General features: G+C 43.9%; 1 protein-coding gene across 3 annotated transcripts in view; it reads right to left on the bottom strand.

Moving 5' to 3' along the window:
- CLUAP1 (clusterin associated protein 1) overlaps nt 1-27,667 on the bottom strand; it is a 187,208-nt gene that overhangs the window by 26,141 nt on the left and 133,400 nt on the right. For all 3 annotated transcript variants that reach the window (XM_026659814.2, XM_026659813.2, XM_029913502.1), the window contains 2 exons: nt 25,265-25,337; nt 4,576-4,683 (listed from right to left, as the gene is read on the bottom strand). In XM_026659814.2, the coding sequence (XP_026515599.1) occupies nt 4,576-4,683; nt 25,265-25,337 (181 nt within the window). The remainder of the gene's footprint in view (nt 1-4,575; nt 4,684-25,264; nt 25,338-27,667) is intronic.

Genomic DNA, 27,667 nt, shown 5'->3' on the forward strand with positions numbered 1-27,667 from the left:
GCGCTGGGCCGCGGGCTGGGGACGGGCCGGGGGCCAGCGGTGCTGGCCCGGGGGTGCTCGGCAGGGGGCTGGCCCGGGGCCGGCACCCCAGGGCCCAAGCCGAGCCAGGCTGGAGGGGCCGGGGCCGGGGCCAGCCGCCGGAGGGGGCCAGACTGGGCCGCGCCTCCTCCCTCCCCCTCTCCCCCCGCTTACCTGCTGCCTGCTTCCCGCGAATCAAATGTTCGCGGGAAGCAGGGGAGGGGGCGGAGTTGGGGCAGGGACTTTGGGGGAGGGGGCGGAGTTGGGGCGTGGGCGGGGCTGGGGGCGGGGCCCCGTGGAGTGTCCTCTTTTTGGACACTCCAAATATGGTAACCCTAGACCCTGGTGTGACCCAGCATGGAAGCTTTTATGTGGTGCATAGGGCCTTCTGCTGACCTTCTGCACAGGAGTGAATTTCACCCTACAGGGAAAAATGTTCACTGTACAGTGCAGCTATACTACGAGAAATCTTTGATCCTGATGCCTTTCTAATGTACATGCACTTCCAGATTCTCCCTTGTTAAGTCTTAGTTTTGGTTTCACAGCTGTGTTGTTCTTTAAGACCCAGAGAGTCCGTAAGAACTGGATTATTATTAAACACCCCAAATAAGATTTTTTTCATGTTTTGAAAAGCAGGAGAAAATCCATTGAAACCTGTGAGAACCTAAACAAGGAACAGACAGCTGTTGTGCATTCCTTATTGAATTTCCCCCACCAGCTTAATGGCCCATCTGTAGTTTCTTCACACCTTAGTGAGACTGAAGAGAAGGGAGCATGCTAGAAATTCAGCAGCCAAGGTCTGAATACGGTTGCAAGCTGGGGAAAATGGGAATGAAAGCAGGAATTTTGGAGGAATGATTTCCAGAGAACAGTCTGTCCATTTCACTGCCAGTCCACTCCCCCCCTACTCTGCAGGTCTTGTGCTGCAAGGAAGGATTCTGAGGGGTCCCAAATGAAGTATTTCAGTTTTGCAGAGTCTCTCTGTGTAGGGGAAGGCATGGGCAGGATGGGCACTAAGGAGCTGCTTCTCTGCAGATCCTCCTCAAAGGGTGGCAAAAGTGCCCATGAAAGCTATTGCAGGAGTTGGGCTAGAGTAGCCTCCACAGAGCAGCTCTGTAACCACTCTGCAGCCTGCCTAGTGGGGGAGAGGATTCCTCCCCTGCACCTCTGCCCAGTGCCTGGTTCAAGTTAGCTGCTGGGCTCTGGATTTGAGCCTTTCATGCACCATCTTCTTAAGCGCAAGTTTAAGTACAAATCTGGGCTAGGGTGGAAGTGCCCTTTTCCCACCTTTCAAAAAGGTGCTCACACATGCCACAAAAGCAGTGTCAAAGTGCAGCATACTTTGGTTACATGCTGCTCAACGTGCAGTCCCTCCTGAGAAATCTATTGGTAATGAGATTAGGAATGATCCGTGCAGTGCAGCCACCCCCACACGTATGCAGAGCTGTTACCAGCAAGTCAGACAGTGGACATACACAGACATGGGGACCAGGCTCTCTGACACCCCCCCCCCCCCATGAACCGCCAGCCAGAATATGTCTCTTAGGTTTGATTGTTATATACTTAGTTCCACATGCCCCTGTAAGATGCATTTTGCTTTCTGAATAAAAAGCCTTTTCTCTTCTGCAACATTTCCTTACTCATCCTTGCCAGGACTGTGTTAAACAATGTAGCTTTTCACAAGAATAGATTTTCTCCAAATACACTTGTTAGCTTGTCAGCCAACACAACATTATCACAGCAATCCCACACGCAGCTGCTGGAATGTTAATATGCTTTAGGAAATCTAGATCTCTTATTCTTTGACTTTGCATTAGTAAAGACCATCCTCCCACACCAAAAGCCAAACCAGTCTTGGGTTGCTATAGCCTAGGCTGTCAAACCTCATCCCCAAATATAAACACAGAGGTGATATTTCTATAGTTGGGATCTCTTCAATTCCTAGAATAAAGAGCAAGAGCTACTGAATTTTGGGCATGCTCTCCAAGCCATCTGGATAACTGGGCTTCATTAACACCCTGGATAAAGTTGCTGAGAGAACTGACAGCACTGAATAATGGTTGTCTTAATGCAGTCAGGCTTTCTCAAGCAGCTCTGTAAACACAGACCATCTCTGTCTGAATCTGTAGCATTTCCATTACTGGGCTATTCCTGAGCACAAACCATCAACATGTGCCACATTCTGTAATGGTTTTATTACATGAGCCAAGGATACACTGGAAGCTTGACTAGACTCTGAACTTATTTCACTTATGACTGAAAATTCAGGTTGGAACCTTAGTCTCCAGAAATGAAGCGACAGATCAGTGCACTACATGTAATCACTGTGCCATCTAATCATCTGATCAGATATGAATAGGCTTCACATTTGTCATTTTGCTATTCAGCCTGTCAGGGGGTAAACAACAGAGAAAATGAAAATGATAGGTATACTTATGAAGTAAGATACTACTTGTTGTGAGATCTGAGTATGTCCCTTGATGTTTTAGGTCAATTACAAGCAGTGTCCTTAGTTGCTGATAATTTGCCTCCTGGTGCCATGTGACATAGCAACAGATGGTGCAATGTTGCTGTGTAGACAAGTAGAGGACAGAGCAGTGAAGAAAGAAATGCGAAGTACAGGAAGGTAAGGAGAGGGTGCAGGCTGAGAGGGATGGCCACTCTTGATTCAGCAAACAGAGAGATCAGATAAATTATCGGAAAGTTCAGAGGAAGATTATGTGTCAGAAGAAGTCTATTAAGTATGGAGGCACAGTAACTACGAAATTGTGGCAAGCGATCTAGGCACTCTGGCAGTGAAGATGTATCAGGAGATTGGGAATTGCCTACATGAAGCATAACAAATAATACTTTTATTAATAACAAGTCTACAGCCATAGTTATTTGCAGCAGCAAAGCTTTTCCTAGAAAAACCCTACTTACCGCAAAATTCATTGCTTTTAGATGCTGTTTCTTCCTCCCGAAGCTGCTGTTAAGGGCCAATCATTTGACTATAGCCAGCTACCTTGTGCTTTGTTTTGTCTCAGTGTTAACAATTGGAAATTGGCAAAGGCAATCAGCAAAGATGGAAGTAAGTGTAGTATTTAGCTGTATACTGGAGCAGTGACCAAGAGTGAGCTCACATACAGTTTAGGGGTAACCATTCTCATAGCACCAAAACCATGAAGATGCACGCTGGGTCTTTTCTGATAAATTCTGATGTAAAATTATTTGTGAATATTTGTGTTTCTGGTGGTTTTCGAGAGAGTGAAAGTACTTTTATTCAGAATGAAAATCATGGCAAACAGTTTGGGATAAAAATGTTTGAAATGTGCCTGGCTGAGATCCAGGGTCTGGCTCTGCTCGCACATACACCAGCCTAAATCCAAAATAACTCTAGGAAAATTAACAGAGTGATGCTGCAGGAGATGAGAACAGAATTAGGTGTAGACTCGCCAGTTTTTCCAAAAAACAGGTTCCAGCAGGAGCAGCAGCTGTATGAGCTTCCCCACACGGCTCCTTCGCCCCTGGCCCAGAGGTCCACTGCTGCCGGTGAAGAGATAATTCATTGTCTCTGGCTCTTTTAAATACTTGGCCTCTGCTGAAACTGCCCCAAGGTGACAATTAGGTGCTTTTTATTTTTAATGTAGGAACTGAACCGAGAGCATCAGCTCACTTCACACAAGCCACCAAAGCAGCCCTCCAATGGTAACTACTCTGAGTCACTGCTGGTCAGGGCTGTGCTGGAACTAGTATCCTAGAGGTTAAAATCTTCAACTCATACGTTAATACAATCATGTGAGCCAACCAGTCCTTCCATACGGGAAACAGTTTGGGTGGCATTGTGAATACAACAAAAGGCCAAGTTTTGAAGCAGCACCTCAGGAGGTTAGTGTAGGGCAGGGGTTCTCAAACTTCAGTGCACCGCGACCTCCTTCTGCCAACAAAAATTACTACAAGACCCCAGGAGTGGGGGAGGAGGGGACTGAAGCCTGAGCTTCAGCCCCACCACCCTGGAAGGGGAGGGGGGAAGCCAAAGCCAAAGGGCTTCAGCCCCAAGCAGGGGGCCTGTAACCTGAGCCCTGCTGCCCAGGGCTGAAGCCCTCAGGCTTGGGCTTTAGCCCTAGGTCCTAGCAAGTCTAAAAGCCAGCCCTGGTGACCCCATTAAAATGGGGTCCTGACCCACAGTTTGAGAACCACTGGTGTAGGGAATATGTGAATTCACTCTACATCTACCGCGAAAGGAAAGGAAGAGCTCCCCAGTCAGGCACTGGGACCACAGGCCTACGGCTATTTTCAAAGCTATTTCTGAATCCAGACAAGGTAAAAACACACTGATCTTTCCAGTAAAATTTCCCTTGCCTTGGCTCCTTTGAAAAGACCCCTCTTTTCTGAAACACTACAGTACCCCTGTCAGTTCAAGAGAATTGAGCAGGGTGCAAGCTCATGAACCCGAACAGGATCTTATACCCAAAGTGTCCCACAAAAAAAAGTATCCAAACCCTGTGCTGAGCAGTCAGGAGGAGCACTTCTAGTATGTCCCATCAAAGAGGGGGAATTAAGGGGAAGTGAGGATACCTTGCATCAGGATCTCCATGGCCGTGCGCTGCTTTATTAGCTGCCTGTCTTCCTCTTCACTATCAGATCCCTCGTCCTCTTGGATCTCTATGTCTGAATCATCGTTACCTGTTTAAAACAAAAACACCAACAGCACCGAATTAATGTAATCAGACACAACGCCACAGCAGTTCAACACAGTGGCTGGGTGCAAGGGCATGCTAATGCTCTCTGCTTCTGTTCAGGGATTCCTGGCTCAATGTCTACACTGCAATTAAAAACCTGCGGCTGGCCCGTGCCAGCTGACTCAGGCTTGCAGGGTTTGGGCTAAGGGGCAGTTTAACTGTGGTGTAGACATTCAGGATCAGGCTGGAGTCTGGGCTCTAGGACCCTTTGTGGTGGGAGGTTCCCAGAGCTTGGGCTGCAGCCTGAGCCCAAACATCTGCTCCACAATTAAACAGCCCTTTAGCCCGAGTCCCAGGAGCTGAGTCAGCTGGCATTGGCCAGCTGTGGGTGTCTATCTGCAGTGCAGACATACCAAAGGAAACCTACTCTGGCCAGAACTCTATGATGGCGCAATCATGAGTTTCTGGCAATCACCTAAAACAAAAGCAGGACACTGTATGGGTCAGGGTATAGGGTGTATGGAGGGCTTCTGATTTTTTGCTTTAACTGATGAACATTCATAAAATACCCACAATACAAAAAAGAGAAGAAACAGGTATTTATCCAATAAACACCAGGAAACACCAGAAAGGGTTACTTGTATCTAAGTAGGGTTACCATGTTTCAGGTTCCCCCAAAAGATGATACTGCTGGCAGGGGCAGGGGGGAGCTGGAGGGGAGTACAGTTGAGGGGTGTTGGAGGGGTTTGTACTGGGAGATATTTGGGGAGTGTTGGAGGGGGAATTTGGCAGATGCTGGAGGTGTGTGTGTATACTGGGGGGCATTTGGGGGGTGCTGAATGGGGCGTGACTATACTGGGAGGAGTACCTGGGGGGTGCTGGAGGAGGTACCTGGGGACTCACTCTTGATGTGGGGGGGCAGTGTCGCTCCCTGTCATGGTGGCAGGGCAGCTGGTGCAGACCTGGGATTCAGCAACAGCTGTCCGTCAGCACCTCCCTGCAGGGCTCTCCCCCTCCCCAGGGCTGGGAGCCAGGGCTTGGGTGGGCAGGATCCTGCAGCTGTGAGAGACCAATCAGATGTGGATGCAGGGAAGGGACCAATTGGGACTCTTTCTGAGCTGCAACGTCTGCTCCACAAAAACCCTGATGTTGCTTCTTATTTGAAAAATCCACCCAGACAGAGGGCGGAGGATCAAAAAAGAGGCAATGTCCAGGAAAACCTAGACATATGGTAACTCTAATCTAAGGGTTTGTCTACATGAAGCAGTAATGCGGATTATGGGGATGTGATTTCTAAAGCACGCTACTGTGTGCACATTAATTGGTCCCTGCTGGTGCGCACTAAAGGTTTCCTTGCATTCATTAACATAGTACTACACTAAAAAAAAAACAGTACTATGTTAAAGTGAACTAGGAACCACTACAAAAAGTTTATTCATTACAGTATATACCAAAGCAATGAGTAATTACTCATTATGCTATACACAAAGAGAAAGCCCCCAATTCCCCCACCCCCCATTTTGGACATCTACATAAAACTCAAAAATTTCTAAAAATAACCCCCCCAAATGAAATGAATAATCCTCAAACATCAGAAGTTCTAGGTATATGGAACCAGAGCTCTCCCTGCTGCATTGCGGGGGAACAGCCAACCTCCTAGCTCCCCAAGAAGAAGGCACTATTACCAAGAACGGTTATCAAAGAAATTGAGATGAACAGGAAGTACCATATAAAAGCCTTGAGACAAGATAATATTACTAAGGCAATATTCTAAATATACTCTCTGGGTATGAATCTTATCAGTGTACAGTCAGAGGGTACTATTTTAGCAGCTGATTATAGAATAAAAATCTTATAAAAGGTTTTGCAAAGCATGAACTTAAGTCTCCTACTACCTCAGTCTGACATGAGCGATATCAAAGACATTTAATAATGGATCAGAACAACACACTGTAATATCCTCAGGTTATTGAAAATAGTGCTGGGTGAACCCCAATCTGTTTGGAGGAATAGGGCAGTTCCCCACAGTTCAGATACTTCTCCAAATACTTAGAGATTTCCATTTTCCACCACTCTATTTTTCCCAGCCCAATCAGTTCTTCCCTCAGTCCCCGATTCCCTCTCCCCAACCTGCCATATGAACCCGAACAGGCTCTCTCTTGTATCCCAAATAGATCATCAGTATCCAACTCCTTCTGTCCAATCCCTGATAAGATCCCTGACCCCAGCCCCCAATAGGCTTGCTACCTTTCATGATATTCCACAAGGAAGTGGGTCACAGGTTGGTCAGCTGCTCTGATCACATCTTTCATGCTCCAGGGATTCCCTTAGGTCAGCTAGAGCTAAGTGGAAATTCAATTTCAAACAGGTGTTGAGCCACATTCTGGCTTACACCCGAGACTTTGTTTAACCTGCATAATAATTCAAATACCTGTTGGAAGCTGCATAATTAGAAACTCCACTTTGTTGTATCCCTGACATGGCTGACTCAGACACTTTTCACTCCCGCATAGCCTGTTCTTATGGTGGCCCAGCAGGGGTTAAGAGGTGGGTGGGAGGTTAGAAAAAGGCTCCATTTCCTTTAGGTCCCTTCCCATGACATCAGCTCTTCTTCTTTCCTCTTTCTTTTGGCCAGTTCATATCATCCTCCTGTGCACCTGCAATGGACCCCACTCCTCTCTCACCTACCAAATGCCTCTCCTCACTCAGGACTGGCAGGCTGTTTGTTTGAAGCCTGCCTTCTAGTTCCTGGGGAGGCTACTTGTTTCATTGTTCATTGCGATTTATAGGCCACATCCTTAGCTTCTGTAAACTGATGTAGCTCTGTTGACTTAAATGGAGCTATACCATTTACACCAGCTGATGATCTGGCCCCATTTTAAAACTGTCATTTTGTCAACAAACATTACCTGCAGGCAGAAGAGAATACTTATGCTAACCTTCTCAGTCAACAGTACCGGCACAAAGCCCAGAGCACTCAGAGTAAGGGTTTAGCCTGTGCAGTGTGCAATTTAGAAACAAAAACAAATTAATCATTTTGGAGAAGATAAGCAAACCTTTTCAGGGTAGATTTAATTACCAAAATGTCATTCTAGAAAATGGATACGTCCTCATTTAATTATGATTAGTGGTAAACTGACATTCCCTTACAACTTCTAATTACAGGTAAATGTATAAATGCTAGCCTGTTTTTATCATAATCGTATGATCATATTACCAAGTTACTGAGAAAATATAAAAGAAGAGAGGCACTTGAGACATTGTTTGGTGAGGTTATGGAATTGATTAACAATATTTAGAATTTATATTTGCTGTAACAGCCATGTGAGGCCATCATTTACTGCTCTGTCTATTATTGAGTTTGAACCAAATACCATTTCCATTTATTCAATATTCATTAGAGTCAGATTTTATTCAGCCCTTGCTTATGCAAACACCTTAGTAAGGGCTCAGTATAAACTAAGGCCTGGTCTACACTACGAGTTTAGGTCGAATTTAGCAGCGTTAAATCGAATTAAGCCTGGACACGTCCACACGACGAAGCCCTTTTTTTCGACTTAAAGGGCCCTTTAAACCGGTTTCTTTACTCCACCTCCGACGAGGGGATTAGCACTAAAATCGGCCTTTGCGGGTCGGATTTGGGGTAGTGTGGACGGAATTCAACGTTATTGGCCTCCGGGAGCTATCCCACAGTGCTTCATTGTGACCGCTCTGAACAGCACTCTCAACTCAGATGCACTGACCAGGTAGACAGGAAAAGCCCCGCGAACTTTTGAATTTCATTTCCTGTTTGCCCAGCATGGAGAGCACAGGTGACCACGCAGAGCTCATCAGCACAGGTAACCATGATGGAGTCCCAGGATTGCAAAAGAGCTCCAGCACGGACAGAACGGAAGGTACGGGATCTGCTCGCCATATGGGGAGACGAATCAGTGCTAGCTGAACTCCGTAGCAGTAAACGAAATGGCAAAATATTAGAAAAAGTCTCAAAGGCCATGAAGGACAGAGGCCATAACAGGGACGCACAGCAGTGCCGCGTGAAAATTAAGGAGCTAAGGCAAGCCTACCACAAAGCCAGAGAGGCAAACGGAAGGTCCGGGGCAGAGCCACAAACATGCCGCTTCTACGTGGAGCTGCATGCCATGCTAGGGGGTGCAGCCACCACTACCCCAACCGTGTGCTTTGACTCCATCAATGGAGAATCACGCAACAGGGAAGCGGGTTCGGGGCACGAGGAAGATGATGATGAAGACAATGAAGATAGCTCACAGCAAGGAAGCGGAGAAACCGGTTTCCCCAACAGCCAGGATATGTTTATCACCCTGGACCTGGAACCAGTAACCCCCGAACTCACCCAAGGCGTGCTCCCAGACCCTGAGGGCACACAAGGGACCTCTGGTGAGTGTTCCTTTGTAAATATTACACATGGTTTAAAAGCAAGCGTGTTTAATGATTAATGATTAATTTGCCCTGGCAATCGTGGCCAGTACAGCTACTGGAAAAGTCTGTTAACGTGTATGGGGATGGAGCAGAAATCCTCCAGGGACATCTCCAGAAAGCTCTCCTTTATGTACTCCCAAAGCCTTTGCAAAAGGTTTCTGGGGAGGGCTGCCTTATCCCGTCCGCCATGGTAGGACACTTTACCACGCCAGGCCAGTAGCACGTAGTCTGGAATCATTGCATAACAAAGCATGGCAGCATATGGTCCCGGTGTTTGCTGGCATGCAGACAACATCCATTCCTTATCTCTCTTTGTTATCCTCAGGAGAGTGATATCATTCACGGTCACCTGGTTGAAATGGGGTGATTTTATTAAGGGGACATTCAGAGGTGCCCGTTCCTGCTTGGCTGAACAGAAATTCGACCTAATTTCGTAGTGTAGACATACCCTAAGTAAGGGTCTCAGGATCTGGTGCTCTACATACAATACAGGGCACAAATACCTCGTCTATAATGGTTCATGCAGCTGCTATTAAAGGCCAGTTGTTTGCTTCTAGTTCGTTTTTTTAAGAGGCAACTCTTATCTTTCAATTTTTTAAAATGCTGTGTGTTAATTTGGTGCTCCTGAAGTCTAGTAGCACTGGCCAGAGTCAAGGACAGTGCAGATAGTCACTGTACATGTTCTGCCAAAGGACCTTCATTGTGACCTCCACTTAGCACACCATATGCTTCAAATCCAGTGCTCTTCTCAGCAGACTGCCAACTGTACCAAACTGTGTGACAGTTTGGTGATACAGACTAATATAATCGTAAGCACAAGTGCTTTACTAGTAGCAACTCAAAGTGAGAACTCTAGCCAGCTGTACTTCTGGTGGAGTGAGACCTACAGTATTAACTCTTCAAGTGCCTTCTGGAGCACAACCAACAAAAAAGCAAAGTAATGACCTACTGATCCCCTGCCAGGTCGGACTCATTGCTATTGGAGTGCGGCTCCTTAATTTTACATTTCATTTTTTTTTACAAGCCTTTTAAAAAATTTTTGTAGTAATGTATACAATGTATCCTTCCTCTAGGAAAAAACAATTTCTGGATGAAGAGTAAGCAAAAAAGGAAGGGAAAACATGATTCAAATCTTTCCCCATCTACAGTGTATTGCAGGGGTGGGCAAACCTTTTGGCCTGAGGGCCACATCTGGGTATAGAAATTGTATGGTGGGCCATGAATGCTCACAAAATTGGGGGTTGGGATGTGGGGGAAGGGGGAGGGCTCCGGCTGAGGAGGCGGGCTCTGGGGTGTGGCTGGGGATGAGGGATTTGGGGTGCAGGAGGGTGTTCCAGGGTGGGACTGAGGGGTTTGGAGGGTGAGAGGGGGATCAGGGCTGGGGTGCAGGGGGGGTTGAGGGCTCTGGCTGGGGGTGCAGGCTCTGGGGTGGGGCTAGGGATGCAGGGTTTGGGGTGCAGGAGGGTGCTCCGGGCTGGGGTAGGGGGCTGGGGTGCAGGGGGGGTTGAGGGCTCTGGCTGGGGGTGCAGGCTCTAAGTTGGAGCTGGCAATGAGGGGTTCGGGGTGCAGGAGGGTGTTCCGTGCTGGGACTGAGTGGTTTGGAGGGCAGGAGGAGGATCAGAGATGGGGCAGGGGATTGGGGTAGAGGAGGGGCTTAGGGGTGCAGCTCCGGGTGGTGCTTACCTCAAGCAGCTCCTGGAAGCAACGGCATGTCCCCCCTCTGGCTCTTATGCGGAGGTGTGGTGCTGGCCAGGCGGCTCTGTGCGTTGCCCCATCTGCAGGCACCGCCCCTGCAGCTCCCATTGGCCGTGGTTCCCGGCCAATGGGAGGTGTGGGGGGCAGCGCTTGGGACGGGGGCAGCATGCAGAGCCCCCTGGCTGCCCCTACATGTAGGAGCTGGAGGTGGGACATGCCGCTGCTTCCGGGAGCCGCGCAGAAAGTCCCCGACCCTCCTACCTGGCTGGAGCGCTGGAGTGGGGCAAACCCCCAACCCCGCTCCCTGGCAGGAGCTCGAAGGCTGTATTAAAACTTCTGACAGGCCGGACGTGGCTTGAGGGCTGTAGTTTGCCCAGCCCTGGTCTAATGCATTCAGAAACACTATTTGCAAACCATCCCCCTTTTCTGGACTACTGAACCCTTTCTGCCCCTTCAGTATCCCCCCTATTCCTCCAGCAGTGGCTTGTGGCCTAACAGCCACTTTTGACCCATTTTCATTTGTAAAAATGAAATTGAGACTATCAAACAATTCCCACTGAGTTTTTCTGCTAGAAAGTGAATTTGGTCCTTGAATCCCAGGGTGAATGCTGTTGTAGGAACAGCTAAGACAGTGACTGCAGAGATGGTAGTGGCTGGATATCTCTAAGCTGCTTCTGAAATGGCAAGTTCTTTGTGGGGAGAAGAGAGTCTAAATCTTAGTTTTTCTCCTCTAGCTCCTTCCTTTCTTCAGTCCCAACTGCTTTCTTTGGCCTCCCTCAATCCCTCCACACACATACTGTCTCTCTTCGCCTTGTCCCCCATGGACTTTTCCTCCCACACTCACTTAAATGGGTGTAGGGGGTCTTTAAAATGTTTTTCAGTGATGAAATCTCAGCTTTCTGCCATTCAGAGTCAGTTAATGTGATTAATTAGAATGTGGTTTGGACCATATTCTAGAGAATTTTTCAAAGCATACTGGGCAATGAAAGTCAATGGGAGGTGAGCACCTTGCTTTCATTTGTGCCTTTCAAAATCTCACCCCTAATTTCCAATAGCAATTAAAGATGAAACCATCCAACAGGTGAACTATCAGTACATTAACACACCGCATCGCTTACCCCATTGAGCAGCAACTTTAAACAATTTTTGTCATGAATATATAGCAAGATAGTGAATTGTTTCTTTAAACTGTCTGACGGGCATTTGGATGTGTGCGTTATAACAACAAAAACAAGGTTCATGCTAAAACCAAAGGATCCCAGCAAGGGAGCTCTCTCCCTGTATATGAGCAACCGCTTGATGAACAGGAAAATGGGGATTACAGACACAAACTCAATAACACATAATGGGGTCTATGTCTCCAAAGCTCTTGCTCACCACTCTGAAAGAAAGCCCAGCACGTTTTCCCTTTAATTAAAAAACTACTGCTATCATCTATGGCATATAGCTCATCCTACTCAAATTGAAATAAACTATCACTCACACCTCTGCTCTGTCTTGTACACAATCCTCTGAGTTATTAGCAACAAACCAGAACTTGTGCTAGACTGTGGTACAAAGGAATCAAAAACAGAAACATGTCTTATTATTGCAAATTAATTTTTAAAATACATAGTGACAGCAAGCTGTGTAAGCGTTCCTTATTGGGATTAAAGCAGCACACTCTTCTGCTGTCCCTGCAAGTCGTCACCTTTTTTATTTCCTATTCCACAGACCCTGGCGCCTCCTTCTGTCACGTATACCCAAAGTGTGTGGGTGTCAGAGCAATATGCCCGATATCCAAAATGAGGACAAAATTCAATAACAGATTAAATTAATACCATTTTCGGGAAGAAACTGATTACAGGTCTTAAATCCAGGAGGAGTCACAAACTAGTGCAAGTTGCAATGTACTGGTTCGAAGGAGCATGGAATATCCATTAATGGGAAAGTTTAGATTTCATTTTTTGGTATTGGGAGAAAGCAATGAGTGCAATACACCATACTAGTTCAGATTCACAGACTGACATAAGGAGTATCGTACATGTTCTAATATAGCTGGCACATGGGTTGAAATAAAGATAATCTGGCTTTTAACGATGGATGTTTAATGCAGGGATTTGGAGCAATCAAATTTTTGAATTGCTCCGCTCCGGCTCCGCTCCAGTTTCGGGCAAAAACCTACTGGTCCGTGCTCCAGCTCCGGGCTCCGCTCCAAAGCCCTGGTTTAATGAACATTCAGGAGTGCCCAACCTAGGTCATCACTGGCAGCTTGCCAGGAGCTCAAGGGGGCAGTCAGCAGATCCCCTCATCTTTAATACATATGTGATCCACAGAGCCTAGACATCCCATAAGATTGTTCAGACCAAGAGGGCCCATTTTATGTTGGCACTTGTTTTAACTATTAAAGAAATCAAAGGACATAAGAACATAAGAATGGCCATACTGGGTCAGACCAAAGGTCCATCTAGCCCAATATCCTGTCTGCTGACAGTGGCCAATGCCAGGTGCCCCAGAGGGAGTGACCCTAACAGGTAATGATCAAGTGATCTCTCTCCTGCCATCCATCTCCACCCTCTGACAAACAGAGGCTAGGGATACCATTCCTTACCCATCCTGGCTAATAGCCGTTAACGGACTTAACCTCCATGAATTTATCTAGCCCACAGCCAACCTTCTAATAACAGAAAGTGTTCCACACTTTGGCCCAGATCATCAAAGGTGTTTAGGCTCCTAACTCCCATTGACTACATACCTATGACGAGCTGGGCCTTTGTTGTTACTTGCTACAATGCAATACTTGTAGGTTCACCCTGAGAGAGAATAGGATGGACTTTCTGGAGCTTCAGCTCTTTTCCTACACAGCTTTCAGTAAAACTGCACCAGTTTCCTAGTTTCAATTAAACCAGCTCAGCCAGAACACCCACATATTGGTTTGAGTTGAAATATTGTTTTCAGCAGATGCATTATTGGTTCTCACACATACATATTGGCTTCAGAGAAAAGTCTGGTAGACAGGCTGATTTAATAGCCACATGTAAATTATTTCTTTTCAGTTAATTCATAGTGCTTGAAAGAAAAACAGCATAATTTAAGACTGACAGTGATTTCATTACAGATTCATTAGCTAGTATAAATATTTTGCTAAAAGTATCCAATTGTAAACCAAAATGGTACTGGAGCGTGAACACTGAGACTGATTTAAATTAAAGGCACTGGGTTTAGTGATAAACTTTAGGATCAAATATGTTATTTAGCATTAACATGTTTAATTCCATGATAAAATCAGAGCTTTGAGAACACATGGATTGGATCCATAACAATTATTGGATTCTCTAAGATGCTGTTTTCTGCACTGATTTTGGTAAAAACACACTATGGGAAAATCAAACTGGCAGTTTATAAGTACTTGATCTAAAAAATAAAATCTAATTCAATTCAGTGAAACTTTAAATCAAACAAGAAAGTCAAAACCATATTTTTCTTTAAAAAAAATGTATGTTGGGATTTTTAAAGGGACTCAAGAGAGTCAGCAGCCCAACTTCCAGTTGGGATGCCCCAATCCTGCAAGACTCACACATGTGTACTCTCATTAAACTCAATGGAGCCACTCATGTGTCAACTTACATACCTAAGTATTTACACGACTGATACCTAGGAGCATTGTAATGCTTGGATATATACAGTAGAACCTCAATAAGCCACATATCTTATAAGTCACACAGAACATTTCAATCTCACTTCCCACTTCCCTGAAAGATTTCATCACCAGTATTGAGGGCTGATATTCCAGAGGGGATGAGCACTTGCAGCTTCTATTGACTTTAATGGGAATTAAGGTATGCAGCCACTGAAAAAATTCAGGCCATAAGATGTTATTATTTTTACAAACTATATCACAAAACACAGATTGGTATATTGTGAAGTATGATCATAAAGTATCCATCTGTCTAGCTCCCCTAGGTAGTTCTATACTGCCTATTACTGTACTTTCTAAGTACCAAGTTTAAACTAGGAAAAAGCACAAATTTTTAACAGTGAGGATAATTAACCATTGAAAGAACTTCCTAAGGGAAGTGGGGGATTCTCATCACACAAAGTCTTTCTAGAGCATTCTCAAAGATCTGCTCAAGCTCAAGGAGAACTTGTGGATTTGATGCAGGAATTATTGGGTAAAATTCTCTGGCCTGCATTATGCAGGAGGTCAGACTAGATGGTCGTAAATAAGGGTCCCTTCTGGTTTTAATATCTATACATGTATAAAAGTACCACTAAATTATTCCAATTAATATGCCGTTGTTATAATAAATGAACAAAATATATGGCAATTATTTCTTTTCATTCATTTGTACTGTTTGTTCACAAACTGCCTGGTCTTGTGATGGGTTGAGTATCTGCTATAAGGTGTTGGGTGCCCTTAACCCTAGGTGCTGACTTTTATTTTTCCCTGGGGGTGCTCCACCCCAGCTCCACCCCGAGGCCCTGCCCCCACTTCACCCCTTCCCAAGGCCTCACTCTCGTTCCACCTCTTCCCATCCCACTCTGCCCCCTTCCCTGAGGCCCTGCCCTCACACCAAACCCTTCCCTGAGGCCCCCGCCCACCTACCGCTTGCTGCTCTCCACCTTCCCCCAAGTGCCTCCCCCAGCTGCTGAACAGCTAATAAGCAGCCTCGCCGAACAGCTGATCTGCAGAGCTGCCGAACAGCTGATTGGCAGTGCCACCAAACAGCTGCGTCTGGTGGGTGCTGAGCATCCACTATTTTCTCCCGTGGGCCCTAGAGCCCCAGAGCACCCACGAAGTCGGCATCTATGCCCTTAACATTCTCTGTGTGAGGGTGCTCAGCACCTCGCTCATTTCAAAGTTAAATAATTTGCAATGGGTTTCCAAGTCCTTAGTGGGAATCCATGAGTGAATAATTAGAACACATCAAACATGACATTTGTTATGTGATCATGTTTCTGGGTAATCAGTTCATACAATCATAGCACTGTAAGGCTGGAAGGGACCTTGAGAAGTCAACAAGACAGCCCCCTGCACTGAGGCAGGACCAAGTAAACCTAGACTATTCCTGACAGGTGTTTGTCCAGCTTGTTTTTAAAAGCTTACAAAGATGGGGACTCCACAACCTCCCTTGGAAGCCTATGCCAGAGCTTAACTGTCCTTATAGTTAGAAAGTGTTTCCTAATATTTAATTTAAGTCTCCCTTGCTGCATATTAAAACCAGTACTTCTTGTCCTACCTTCAGTGGACATGGAGAACTGATCACCACCCTCTTTATAACAGCCCCTAGCATATCTGAAAAGTGCTATCAGGTCCCTCCTCAGTCTTTTTTACCTCAAGACTAAATATGCTAAGTTTTTTCAACCTTTCCTCATAGGTCAGGTTTTCTCAAACTTCTATCACTTTTGTTGCTTGTCTTTGGACTCTTTCCAAGTTGTCCACGCCCTTCTTAAATTGTCGTGCCCAGAATTGGATGCAGTACACCAGCTGGGGCCTCACCAGTGCCGAATATATTGAGACAATTATCTCCTATGTCACACATACAACACTACTGTTAAAACATCCCAGAATCATATTAGCGTTTTTTGCAGCTGCATCACATTGAAAACTGATATTCAGTTTGTGGTCCACTATAACCCCCACATCTTTTTCAGCAATACTACCACCTAGACAGTTATTCCCCATTTTGTAGTTGTGCAGTTGATTTTTGCTTCCTACGTGTAGAACTTTGCACTTGTCTTTAATGAATTTCATCTTGTTGATTTCAGACCAGTCAAGGTCATTTTGAATTCTAATCCTGGCCTCCAAAGTGCTTGCAACCTGTCTTAGTTTGGTGTCATCTGCAGATTTTATAAGCATCCTCTCCACTCTATTATCCAAATCATTAATGAAAATATTGAATAATACCATACACAGGACTGATTGCACAGGATCTCACTAGATACATTCTCCCAATTTAACAGCAAGCCATTGATAACTATTCTTTGAGTACGGTCTTTCAACCAGTTGTGCTCCCACCTTATAGTAAATTCATCTAGACCTCATTTCTCTAGTTTGCTTATGAGAATGTCATGCAGAACTGTGTAAAAAGCCTTACTAAAATCAAGGTATATCACATCTACTGCTTCCCCCCATCCACTACATCAGTAATCCTATCTGTGACAGACCCAGACCAGTGTGGTACAGGAGTCTGGTAGAGGGCAAATATACTGGTCACTGAATGAGTAGTTTTCTGTTCCCTGAGTGACCAGAGAAGGGGCTGCACTAGAGTATTCAGGAACCTGCTAGAACCAGTTAAGGCAGGCAGGCTAATTAGGACACCTGGAGCCCATTAAGAAGAAGCTGCTAGAATCAATTAAGGCAGGCTAATCAGGGCACCTGGGTTTTAAAAGGAAGCTCACTTCAGTTTGTGGTGGGAGTGTGAGGACCTGGAAGCAAGAGGCGCAAGGAGCTGAGAGGGTGTGCTGCTGGAGGACTGAGGAGCACGAGTGTTATCAGACACCAGGAGGAAGGTCCTGTGGTGAGAATAAGGAAGGTGTTTGGAGGAGGCCATGGGGAAGTAGCCCAGGGAGTTGTAGCTGTCATGCAGCTGTTACGGGAGGCACTATAGACAGCTGCAGTCCACAGGGCCCTGGGCTGGAACCCGGAGTAGAGGGTGGGCCCGGGTTCCCCCCAAACCTCCCAATTGACCTGGACTGTGAGTTCTCCCAGAGGGGAAGGTCTCTGGGCTGTTCCCCAACCCACATGGTGAATCTCTGAGGCAAGAAAATCTGCCAATAAGCGCAGGACCCACCAAGATAGAGGAGGAACTTTGTCACATATCAAAGAAGGAAATTAAGTTGGTTTGGCATGATTTGTTCATGCTGACTATTCCTTATATCCTCCAAGTACTTACAAATAAATTGTTTAATAATTTGCTCCAGTATCTTTCCACTAGTAAGTTAGGCTGGCTGGTCTATAATTCCCTGGGTCTTACTTGTTCCCCCTTTTAAAGACAGGTATTATGTTTGCCCTTCTCTGGTCTTCTGGGCCTTACCTGTCCTCCAAGTGTTCTCAAATATAATTATTAATGGCTTTGAGATTGCTTCAGCTAATTCCTTAAGTACCCTAAGATAAATTTCATCAGGCCTGGCTGACTTGAATACATCTAACTTATTTAAATATTCTTAAACCTGTTTCTTTTCCCTATTTTGGCTTGTATTCCTTCCCCCTGATTGTCAGTATTAATTGGGTTGAATATCTGGTCATCATTAACTTTTTTAGTGAAGACTGATGCAAAATAATCATTAAGCACCTCAGCTTTCTTGATGTCATCAGTTATTAGTGCTCCTTCCCTGCTAAGTAGAGGACCTACACTTTCCTTTGTCTTTCTCTTTCTCCTCATGTATTAAAGAACCCCTTCTTATTGCCTTTTATGTCCCTTGTCAGTTATAACTCATTTTGGGCCTTAGCCTTTCTGATTTTGTCCCTACGTACTTGTGCTATTCTTTTGTACTCCTCCTTAGCAATTTGACCATGTTTCCACTTTTTGTAGGATTCCTTTCTGATTTTCAGGTAATTAAAGAGCTCCTGGTGGAGCCATATTGCCTCCTCCTACCTTTCCTTTGCATCAGAATAGTTTGCAGTTGTGCTTTACTATTGTTCCCTGGAGGAACTGCCGGCTTTCCTGATCTCGTTTTTCCCTTAGATTTTCTTCCCATGGGACCTTACATCCCAGCTCTCTGAATTTGTTAAAGGCTGCTTTTTTGAAGTCTATTGTCCTTATTCTGCTGCTCCACACCTTTCTTTCTTTCCTTAAAATCATGAAATCTATCATTTCATGACCACTTTCACCAAAATTGCCTTTCACCTTCAGATTTGCTAGCAATTTTTCCCTCTTGGTCAGAATCAAGTCTAAAATGGCTGCCCCCCTGGTTACTTCCTCCACTCGTCTGAAACAAAAAGTTGTCCCTGATACATTCCAAGAACTTATTGGAGATTTTGTGTTTTGCTGTATTACTTTTCCAACAAATGTCTGGGTAGTTAAAGTCCCCCATTACTACCGGGTCTTGTGTTTTTGGATGTTTCCATTATTTGTTTTAAAAATGCCCCTTCCTGATTTAGTGGTCTAGAATAGACCTCCACCATGACATCACCCCTATTTTTTAACCCTTTTATCTTTACCAAGGTACTCTCACGTGGTCTGCCTCCCACCTCTTTCTGGATCTCAGAACAAATCTATATATTTTATGTATAATGCAACCCCTCCTCTCTTTTTTCCCTGCCTGTCCTTTCTGAACAAGCTATACTCTTTTTTTTTTTTTTTTTAACCAATATTCCAGTCATAAGACTTACCCCACCAAGTCTCTGTGATGCCAATTAAACCATAATTTAGCTTATGTACTAATACTTCCAGTTCTTCCTGTTTATTCCCCATACTCCTTGCACTTCTGTACAGACATCTAAAGTGTTCATCAGATTCCCCCGTTGATTTCCTTCTTGTTGCTCCGTCAACCCTTTTTGTAATTTTCCATGTCCCCCAACATCTAACCCTCTGTTAAGGTCACCTTTTTTATACTTACATTGTAGTTTAAGATATTATTCACATTTTTGAAGTATTAACATGGAAAGGATCAGTTGAATTTTACATTGATCCAATTTCCCACTTGCATCTGCTTCTGATCGTGCAGTCTTTTTAACAGAATTTATTTCTGGATCTGGATGAAAACAAGCATCCTAGAAGATTTTGTTCATATTTTGTGTAATGGATAGGCACCCAGTAAGTTGGGCTGTTCTGGAATGCTGCAATCCACTATACAGAACACAAGTACAAAGGCAATTCTGACCACTTAAACTGGACCGTGGTGATTAGTGTGTCACTACTGACTGATAGAGCTCAGCACTCATCCTGTCCACGTAAGCTCTGTGCTTTTGTGTGCATTAATGGACGTGATTCTCTCACTGTCTGAATCCCTCGACCATCTCTGCCGATATTTTGATGAGACAGGACTGAAAATCAGCAGTTCATTTTTCTGCAGGAGATGTAGCAGGAGTTCCAGTTGCTTATATTTTAGCTAACTCTAGAGAAATCAAATCCTCAGTATTTATATTTTGTGATGAGCCCCCTTGGAGGTCTGTTAGACTGAGCATTTCTTCAGGATCCTCTGCTGAGAATAGAGAGAACGAACTAACTTCTCCTGAAATTCCTGTGAATTTCACAAAGTTCTTCTATATAACTCAGTACCAGCCTGATATCTGAGTAGGACATTATTTAACACATCAACTCAAATTTGTCACAAAGTTGTGACCTGCACCTCTGTAAAAATATCATAGTGAAAAATCAGGGCTGTACTAAGTTATACCAAACAGTGTTATAAAGTCACTTAATAAATACTTTAACTTCAGAAACAGATTGGGGTTTTATTACTGTTTGCAAGATGGAAATATTGGAAACCAGGTACTACAAAGATGATTGTTGTTATAAGAAGAGTGATGATGCTTAAATTGATTGGTAACCTTTGTACAATCTTTATTTCCACACAAAGATACCCACTGAGAGACCATTATATAACAGGACTATTTCTGGCAAAGCGTACTTGTTTTGTAGCACAGCAGAGGTTGAAGAGAGAAGGCAAGTGCCAATTTATTGAAATTCAGAGCTTGGTTAGTTGAGAATAACAGAATAAAGATTGTGAAAAATGGCCGATGTTGGTATGGTGGGTCCCACACTTTTCTTGGCGCGGGGCTAAGACACCACCCTTTGCCCATGCTCTTGGGGCACTGAGGGCCCCGCTAGTGGCTCAGGAAGGTGTTAGAGGAGGGAAGCGGGAGCGGGGTCTGGGTTTGCTCCTCACTCTGAGCCCCAGCCCCTCTCAACCCCTGCGGGTTTCTTACCCTCTTCTCCCTTGGGTAGGGTTACCCTCGGTCCTCGACACTGGGGGAGGGAGTTTCCCTGCCCTGCTGGGGCAGGGTCTCCCTTCCTTCGGTTCTCTGGTCTTTCAAATCTCAGCAATACATTTCCAAACTCCAGTCCTCTCTCTTTCCTCACACACCCTGACTGCCTGAAGCAAGGGGTTTTATTAGGTTCCTGTCAGGGCCTTAATTGACTACAGGTGCTCCAATTAACTTGTAACAACCCTCCCTAGCCTTAATTAGCCTAGGGCTTATATATCTCCCCTCTCCCACTGCTCCCTGGCTCTCCTGTATCACAAGACATTTAAAATACTGTGTTAGGTACTACACTGATGGGCACTATAAAAAACATTGATAGAACTGAGGACAGATACTTGTTACATATACATGAAGAACTGAGGACACTGTCTAGTTTTGCCATTAGAACCACTCAGTCTGTAAAATGAATGAGTGTCCATGTCATGTAGGAACACAAGATTTGTTATACCGTAGCAACATGATCAACCTTATGCTAAGATTATTTTCCCAGGCTGATTTTTTGACAGGCAAGCAAAATATCCTTATTTTTAACATTGTCATGTATTAGAGTTGGCAAACAGACTTGGTCCTTGGGCTAGTAAATTTTCATGACAGTTTTGCAAGGATATGCACCTGCACAATTGTTCAGTGTTGTACTGAATCCTCCCCAGTCCCTACAGTGATGATCAGGGACCTTATAACAGTCTTCAGCTATGCTAAGGACTGTTATAAAGAGGATGGTGATCAATTGTTCTCCATGTCCACTGAAGTTAGGATGAGAAGTAATGTGTTCAATATGCAGCAAGGGAGACTTGGCTTAGATATTAGGAAACACTTTCTAACTACAAGGGTAGTTAAACTCTGGAATAGGTTTCCAAAGTTGTGGAGTCCCCATTTTTGGAAGCTTTTAAAAACAAGCTGGACAAGCACCTGTCAGGGATGGTCTAGGAGGTTTTCTTGGTCCTGCCACAGCGCAGGAGGCTGGACTTGTTGATTTCTCGAGGTCCCTTCTAGCCTTACATTTCTAGAATTTTATGATTCTATGTCTACCAGACATTTAGTAATTTATAGAGGTAGATTGGTTACAGAAACTATCTGCACTAGATTTGATTGAACACTGCATTGGATATACATTCCACTTCAACAATCCTGATTTTCACCCGACTTTATTACACCAAAGGTTAAATATAAAATGTCTACAAATATAAAATATGATAAAACAGGAATCCACAGCATGTGTATATGCTGTTGGTTCAGCAATCCAGTGGCCCCACTGATTGTTGGGCAGGCTTCCTGCTTCTCTCGTTCTTAAAAAAAAAAATAAATTTCTCTTAGTTTTTGTGTCTTTTCCTAGTTGATCTTCAAATTCTTGTTTGGCCTGCCTGATTATACTTTTACACTTGACTTGTCAGAGTTTATTCTCTTTTCTATTTTCCCCAGTAGGATTTTACTTCCAATTTTTAAAGGATGTCTTTTTGTCTGTAACCACCTATTACTCTGTTGTTCAGCTATGGTGGCATTTTTTTGGCATTTTTAAAAAAAATTGGGGTATACATTTAGTTTAAGCCTCTATTATGGTGTTTTTTAAAAGTTTCCATGCAACTTGCAGGCATTTCACTCTTGTGACTGTTCTTTTTAATTTCCCTTTAACTTCTTCATTTTGTGTAGTTCCCCTTTTTGAAGTTAAATGCTGCTGTGGTCGGTTTCGTTGGTATTTCCCCCATACAAGGATGTTAAATTTAATTACATTATGGTTGCTATTACCAAGCAGTTCAACTATATTAATCTCTTGGACCAGATCCTGTGCACCACTTAGGACTACATCAAGTACTGCCTCTCCCCTTGTGGGTTCCAAGACTAGCTGCTACAAGAAGCAGTCATTAATGGTGTCTAGAAATTTTTTCTCTGCATCCTGTCCCTATGACACTCCCTGGTAATATACCTCAGAATGATATTAGCCTTCTTTGCAATTGCATCACTTTTTTGAATAATATTCAATTTGTGATTCAGTATAACTCTCAGATCCTTTTCAGCAGTACTACCACCTTGCCAGTTAGTACCCATTTTATAGTTTTGCTTTCCTTCCTAAGTGAAGTCCTTTGTACTTGTCTTTATCAAATTTCATCTTAATATATTCTCAGAAGAATCATCAAAAAGATGATACATTATTCTAATATATATTGTACATCTTGTACTCCCAGGGCTAAAGGGGGCATAGAAAACTTTTATAAGTTTAAGTGTACTGATATATGGTGGTGGGAACAGTGGAGAGAATGAATGAATTCCCAAAAAGAACAGGAGTACTTGAGGCTCCTTAGAGACTAACAAATTTATTTGAGCATAAGCTTTCGTGGGCTACAGCCCACTTCTTCGGATGCATACTGTAGCCCAGGAAAGCTTATGCTCAAATAAATTTGTTAGTCTCTAAGGTGCCACAAGTACTCCTGTTCTTTTTGCGGATACAGACTAACACGGCTGCTACTCTGAAACCTGAATGAATTTTCTTTCCCTCTTGTCTGGTGGGAGAACACCTGCTGAAAATTAAAATTGTCAAATGCAACTTTTACATTCTCTGTCAATTTTAGTTTTAATGGAATTTGCTTTATCTGAGCGAGAGGATTAATCCTCATCTATTTTTCCTGCTATATATAAATGCATATATTGCAATATTAAAGTCACAGAGGTAATTTACACGAGAGAGTTCTACTGATGTCTAACTACTGAAGCAGCAAAATCTTATATGTTCACATTGCTGACAAAACTTCAGGAGGAAATTATTCCCTTCTGATCCTCTGCTAGGTTTCTATTTAATAAAAGTAAAAGTTAACAAGATAGGCCCAAGTTCTGACTTCATTCATACCCATATACCCCCACTAAAATCAAGGAAGATGCACAGATGTAGTTGAGAGCAGACCATGGCCCATGATGTAATTATTTTTGGTAATCAAGGAGCACTCCTTCAAAATCAGTCATTCATTCATGATTTACTAGAGAAAAGGTTACCTGAACCATGTACCATAAAGAATTAATACCAATCCACAAACAAATTCCACAGTATATAAGTGTCATGCAAACTAATAAAACCAGAACTTAAACTCCAATTCTGCGAGGTACATAAGCAGGTATGTAACTTTAAGCAACCACCTAGTTCCATAGCCAATGAGACTACTCACCATGTGCTTAAAGTTATACATGCTTAAATACATTGCTGAACTGGAGTTTAACCCTTGTCAAAATACTGAACTTCCTTCAGCAATGCCTTCCCTCAGGAGCTATGCGCAGTGCCTCTGTAGCATGCCTAGCCCCTTCTGTCTGGAGAATAACAATCTGAGATTGGGAATGAAGTCCAGATGACCTCCTCCATGCTATTGCAGAGCATACAGTAACTCCTCACTTAACGTAGTCCCAGTTAACCTTGTTTCGTTGTTACGTTGCTGATCAATTAGAGAACATGCTCGTTTAAAGTTGCGCAATGCTCCCTTATAATGTTGTTTGGCAGCCACCTGCTTTGTCCACTGCTTGCAGGAAGAGCAGCCCGTTGGAGCTAGCTGGGGGGGGGCTTGGAACCAGGGTGGACCAGCAGCCCCAGTATCAGCTCCCCTAAGTTCCCTGTGTGGCAGCTGCCCCACAGGCTATCAATTGCCAGGCAGTTCAGGTGTCCCTCCCCGCACTGCCGTGTGCTACTCCTGCCCTCTGCCTTGGAGCTTGCTGTGCGGGGGGGGGGAAAGAGGGGTGCTAATGTCAGGGTGTCCCCCTCCCCCTGCTCCTTTACCCCATCTCCACAGAGTAAAGGAGGGCACAACAGGGCTCAGGACTGAGGGAGCTTGCTGGCAGCAGCTGCTGTCTCAACTTGCTGATCTACTTAAACAGTGTACTTTAAGGGGCAATGCGCGTCTCTCTCACACACACACACACACACACACACTGTGTGTCTCTGTTCCTCTCTCCTCCCTCCATTCCTGCTGCCTTGTAGAGTGTGAGGCTACATTAACAACGTTAACTCTTGAGGGCTCAGCCGAGTGCTAGTTCATCATTTAGCAGTAAGGCATTCCCTAGGAAATAGCCTACCCTCTGACCACCACCTCAACCAAGCTTCACAATCATCATTGCTATGTACAGTATTAAATTGTTTAAAACTTTACTGTGTGTGTATAAATATGTGTGTATATAGTCTTTTGTCTGGCGAAAAAAAATTCCCTGGAACCTAACCTCCCCTATTTACACTAATTCTTATGGGGAAACTGGATTCGCTTAACACTGTTTCGCTTAAAGTAGCATTTTTCAGGAACATAACTACAATGTTAAGCAAGGTATTTACTAGGTGACTGCACTCATCCTCAGCGCTGCAGGTAGGATTTACAGGGTGCAGACACACACAGGTTAGGTTAGTGATTCTGGTAGTCTTTTTTAAGCTAATGGGATTTTACTTTTTCTGCTCTTCAGCCTACCCAGTAGGCATCTGATAAAATTCCCCTCAGCTTCGACGGAATCTTTCTGAATGAAGCAGCTGGCAATTTACAGTTTATTTTTCTAACCCATGCAGTTAAGAAATATAGCTTACTTCCACTCTTGAGCAGGCGTTTTTCCTCCTCCTTCAGCCTGTTCTGCATCAGGCGTAGTGTGTTTTCGGCTTCCTGCAAGGAGTGAATACATCAGAATCAGAACAGCTGCCACATTCCCAGGTCAGGTAGCTAATCAGATGCTCCAATTAAGGGCACTTAGGAGAAGATTGAGACTAGAGAATTTCAGGATGAGAAGTGTTTCAGAAAGAAATGGTCTTCATATAAATTGGGGTGTTCATCGCCTCTTTGACCACGGGGAAGGATTTAAGGAATAAATAGAGGCAAAGCAGTGCACAGGGAGTCAGCCATTCAACTCCCAATGAGAGTCATGTGACTAAGCCCTCATTCATCACATTGAAAATGAGCCCAACTGTCTCAATCCCATGCACAATTACAGCCATTACTATGTGAAAGGTGCTTCCCGTGGAAAGGAAAAAAAGGTCTAAGGTAACTATGGTTCAATGACCACGTATGGGGATTGAGAGCAAAGGCAAAGAACAGGTGGCTAGAACAGCGGCTGATGTACTAATAAACAGTGATGAGTTTCTGGAAAGCAGGATTTCCCATAAAAAACAGTGACTCTCAATTCATTAAAAGGCCTGAGTCTAATGAGCAAGAACAATATAGAAGCAATTATAAAGTGGCCTTTAGGCACTGCAAAATCCTAGTCTGGCAGGGGTAAATGGCTAGTTAGAAATGGTTCTATTAAACTGTAAAGGAAGAGATGTGCTAAGTATTATTTGGGATTTAGGAGAGTGGTGAACGGTGGAATAGAGGAAAGCTGGCAGGAGCACTGGTGTATTCAAGGGTAGCAACAGTTAGGCCAGAGAAGTGGTACATTCCTCCCAGCTCAGCATTCTGAGGAAGAAAACATGCCTGCCCTTGTAAAAAGGACCAAGATGATGAGGGCAGATGTGTAGAGTGAGTACCACAGACAGACAACTGCTCACAGAGCAGTTAACACTCCCCTTAGCCTGAGTTCATCACAAAACAACTGCTGGCAGCAGAGTGTAAAAGGTGCAGTTGAGTTCATGAAGTTCTCCATCCTTTTAGGATTAAAATATACCCAAGCCACTAAAATGCATGCCGGTGGGGTTGGATTCTTAAAGGCTGTTCCATTGGTGCAACAGGGGGTCAAAGAATAAGAGCTTATTTTTGTAAGGATAGATTAGCTGATGAGAAAATTGTTGCATGCTTCAGAGCAGGACAGCAAGATGGACAATGCAGAACTGGAGGTAAGAGGGTTACAAATTAGTGTAAATTTAGATCAGGTGGTTCAGAGTGCGGCAGAGAGAGTGGAGCTAAACTAGACTGGATAAACCTGTCAAGGTGTCTAAGTGTTCCCTAAAAGCATGGTGGTGGTGGTAGTGGATCAACATTGGCCCCTTTTATTTAAAAAAATGTATGGAAAGTAGAGCTATCAAGCAATTAAAAAAATTAATCATGATTAATCGCACTGTTAAACAATAATAGAATATCATTTATTTAAATATTTTGGATGTTTTCTACATTTTCAAATATATTGATTTCAATTACAACACAGAATACTAAGTGTACAGTGCTCACTTTATATTTTTGATTATAAATATTTGCACTGTAAAAAACAAAAGAAATAGTATATTTCAAGTCACCTAATATATGTACTGTAGTGCAATCTCTTTATCGTGAAAGTTGAACTTACATATGTAGGATTATGTACATAAAATAACTGCATTCAAAAGTAAAACAATGTAAAACTTTAGAGCCTACAAGTCCACTCGGTCCTACTTCAGCCAATCGCTCAGACAAACAAGTTTGGTTACACTTGCAAGAGATAATGCTGCCCGCTTCTTGTTTATGATGTCACCTGAAAGTGAGAACAGGCTTTTGCATGGCACTGTTGTAACCGGCGTCGCAAGTTATTTACATGCCAGATGCACTAAAGATTCATATGCAGGGGTGGCCATAGACTAGCTGCCTGCAACTGGTGCCCTAGGCGAAACATGCAATCGGTGTCCCCACCCCCAAGCCCTAAGGGCAGATCTAGGCTGAGGTTTTTGGTAAACTGGGAAACATTTTGCCCCTTTTTTCCTTCTAATGTTTTAAAAAAAAAATTTTTTAACAGGCTTAATTATTCGGTTTGTCTGTCCAACCAATGTTTCTGAGATCAGATAAAATAGAGACACGAAATTTTCAGAACAGATTTGTACGTGACAGCTAGACGATATTTCAATCCAATTTCAAATAAAAATGTATTAAAAATGTTAATTATAATTTTTATTACAAATCCAAAATCATCCATTACGCTATCCTGCTTTAACTGCTATTACCACCACATCCAATATAGAAAGAAATAAGAAAACTCTTCAATGAACTCTTTAATAACCTGTATTTACAAAACACTCTGAATAAAAAACACTCTG

This window comes from Terrapene carolina, unplaced genomic scaffold (genome assembly GCF_002925995.2).
Source record: "Terrapene carolina triunguis isolate 2854851 unplaced genomic scaffold, T_m_triunguis-2.0 Scaffold695, whole genome shotgun sequence".
NCBI classification, from domain to species: domain Eukaryota; kingdom Metazoa; phylum Chordata; order Testudines; family Emydidae; genus Terrapene; species Terrapene triunguis.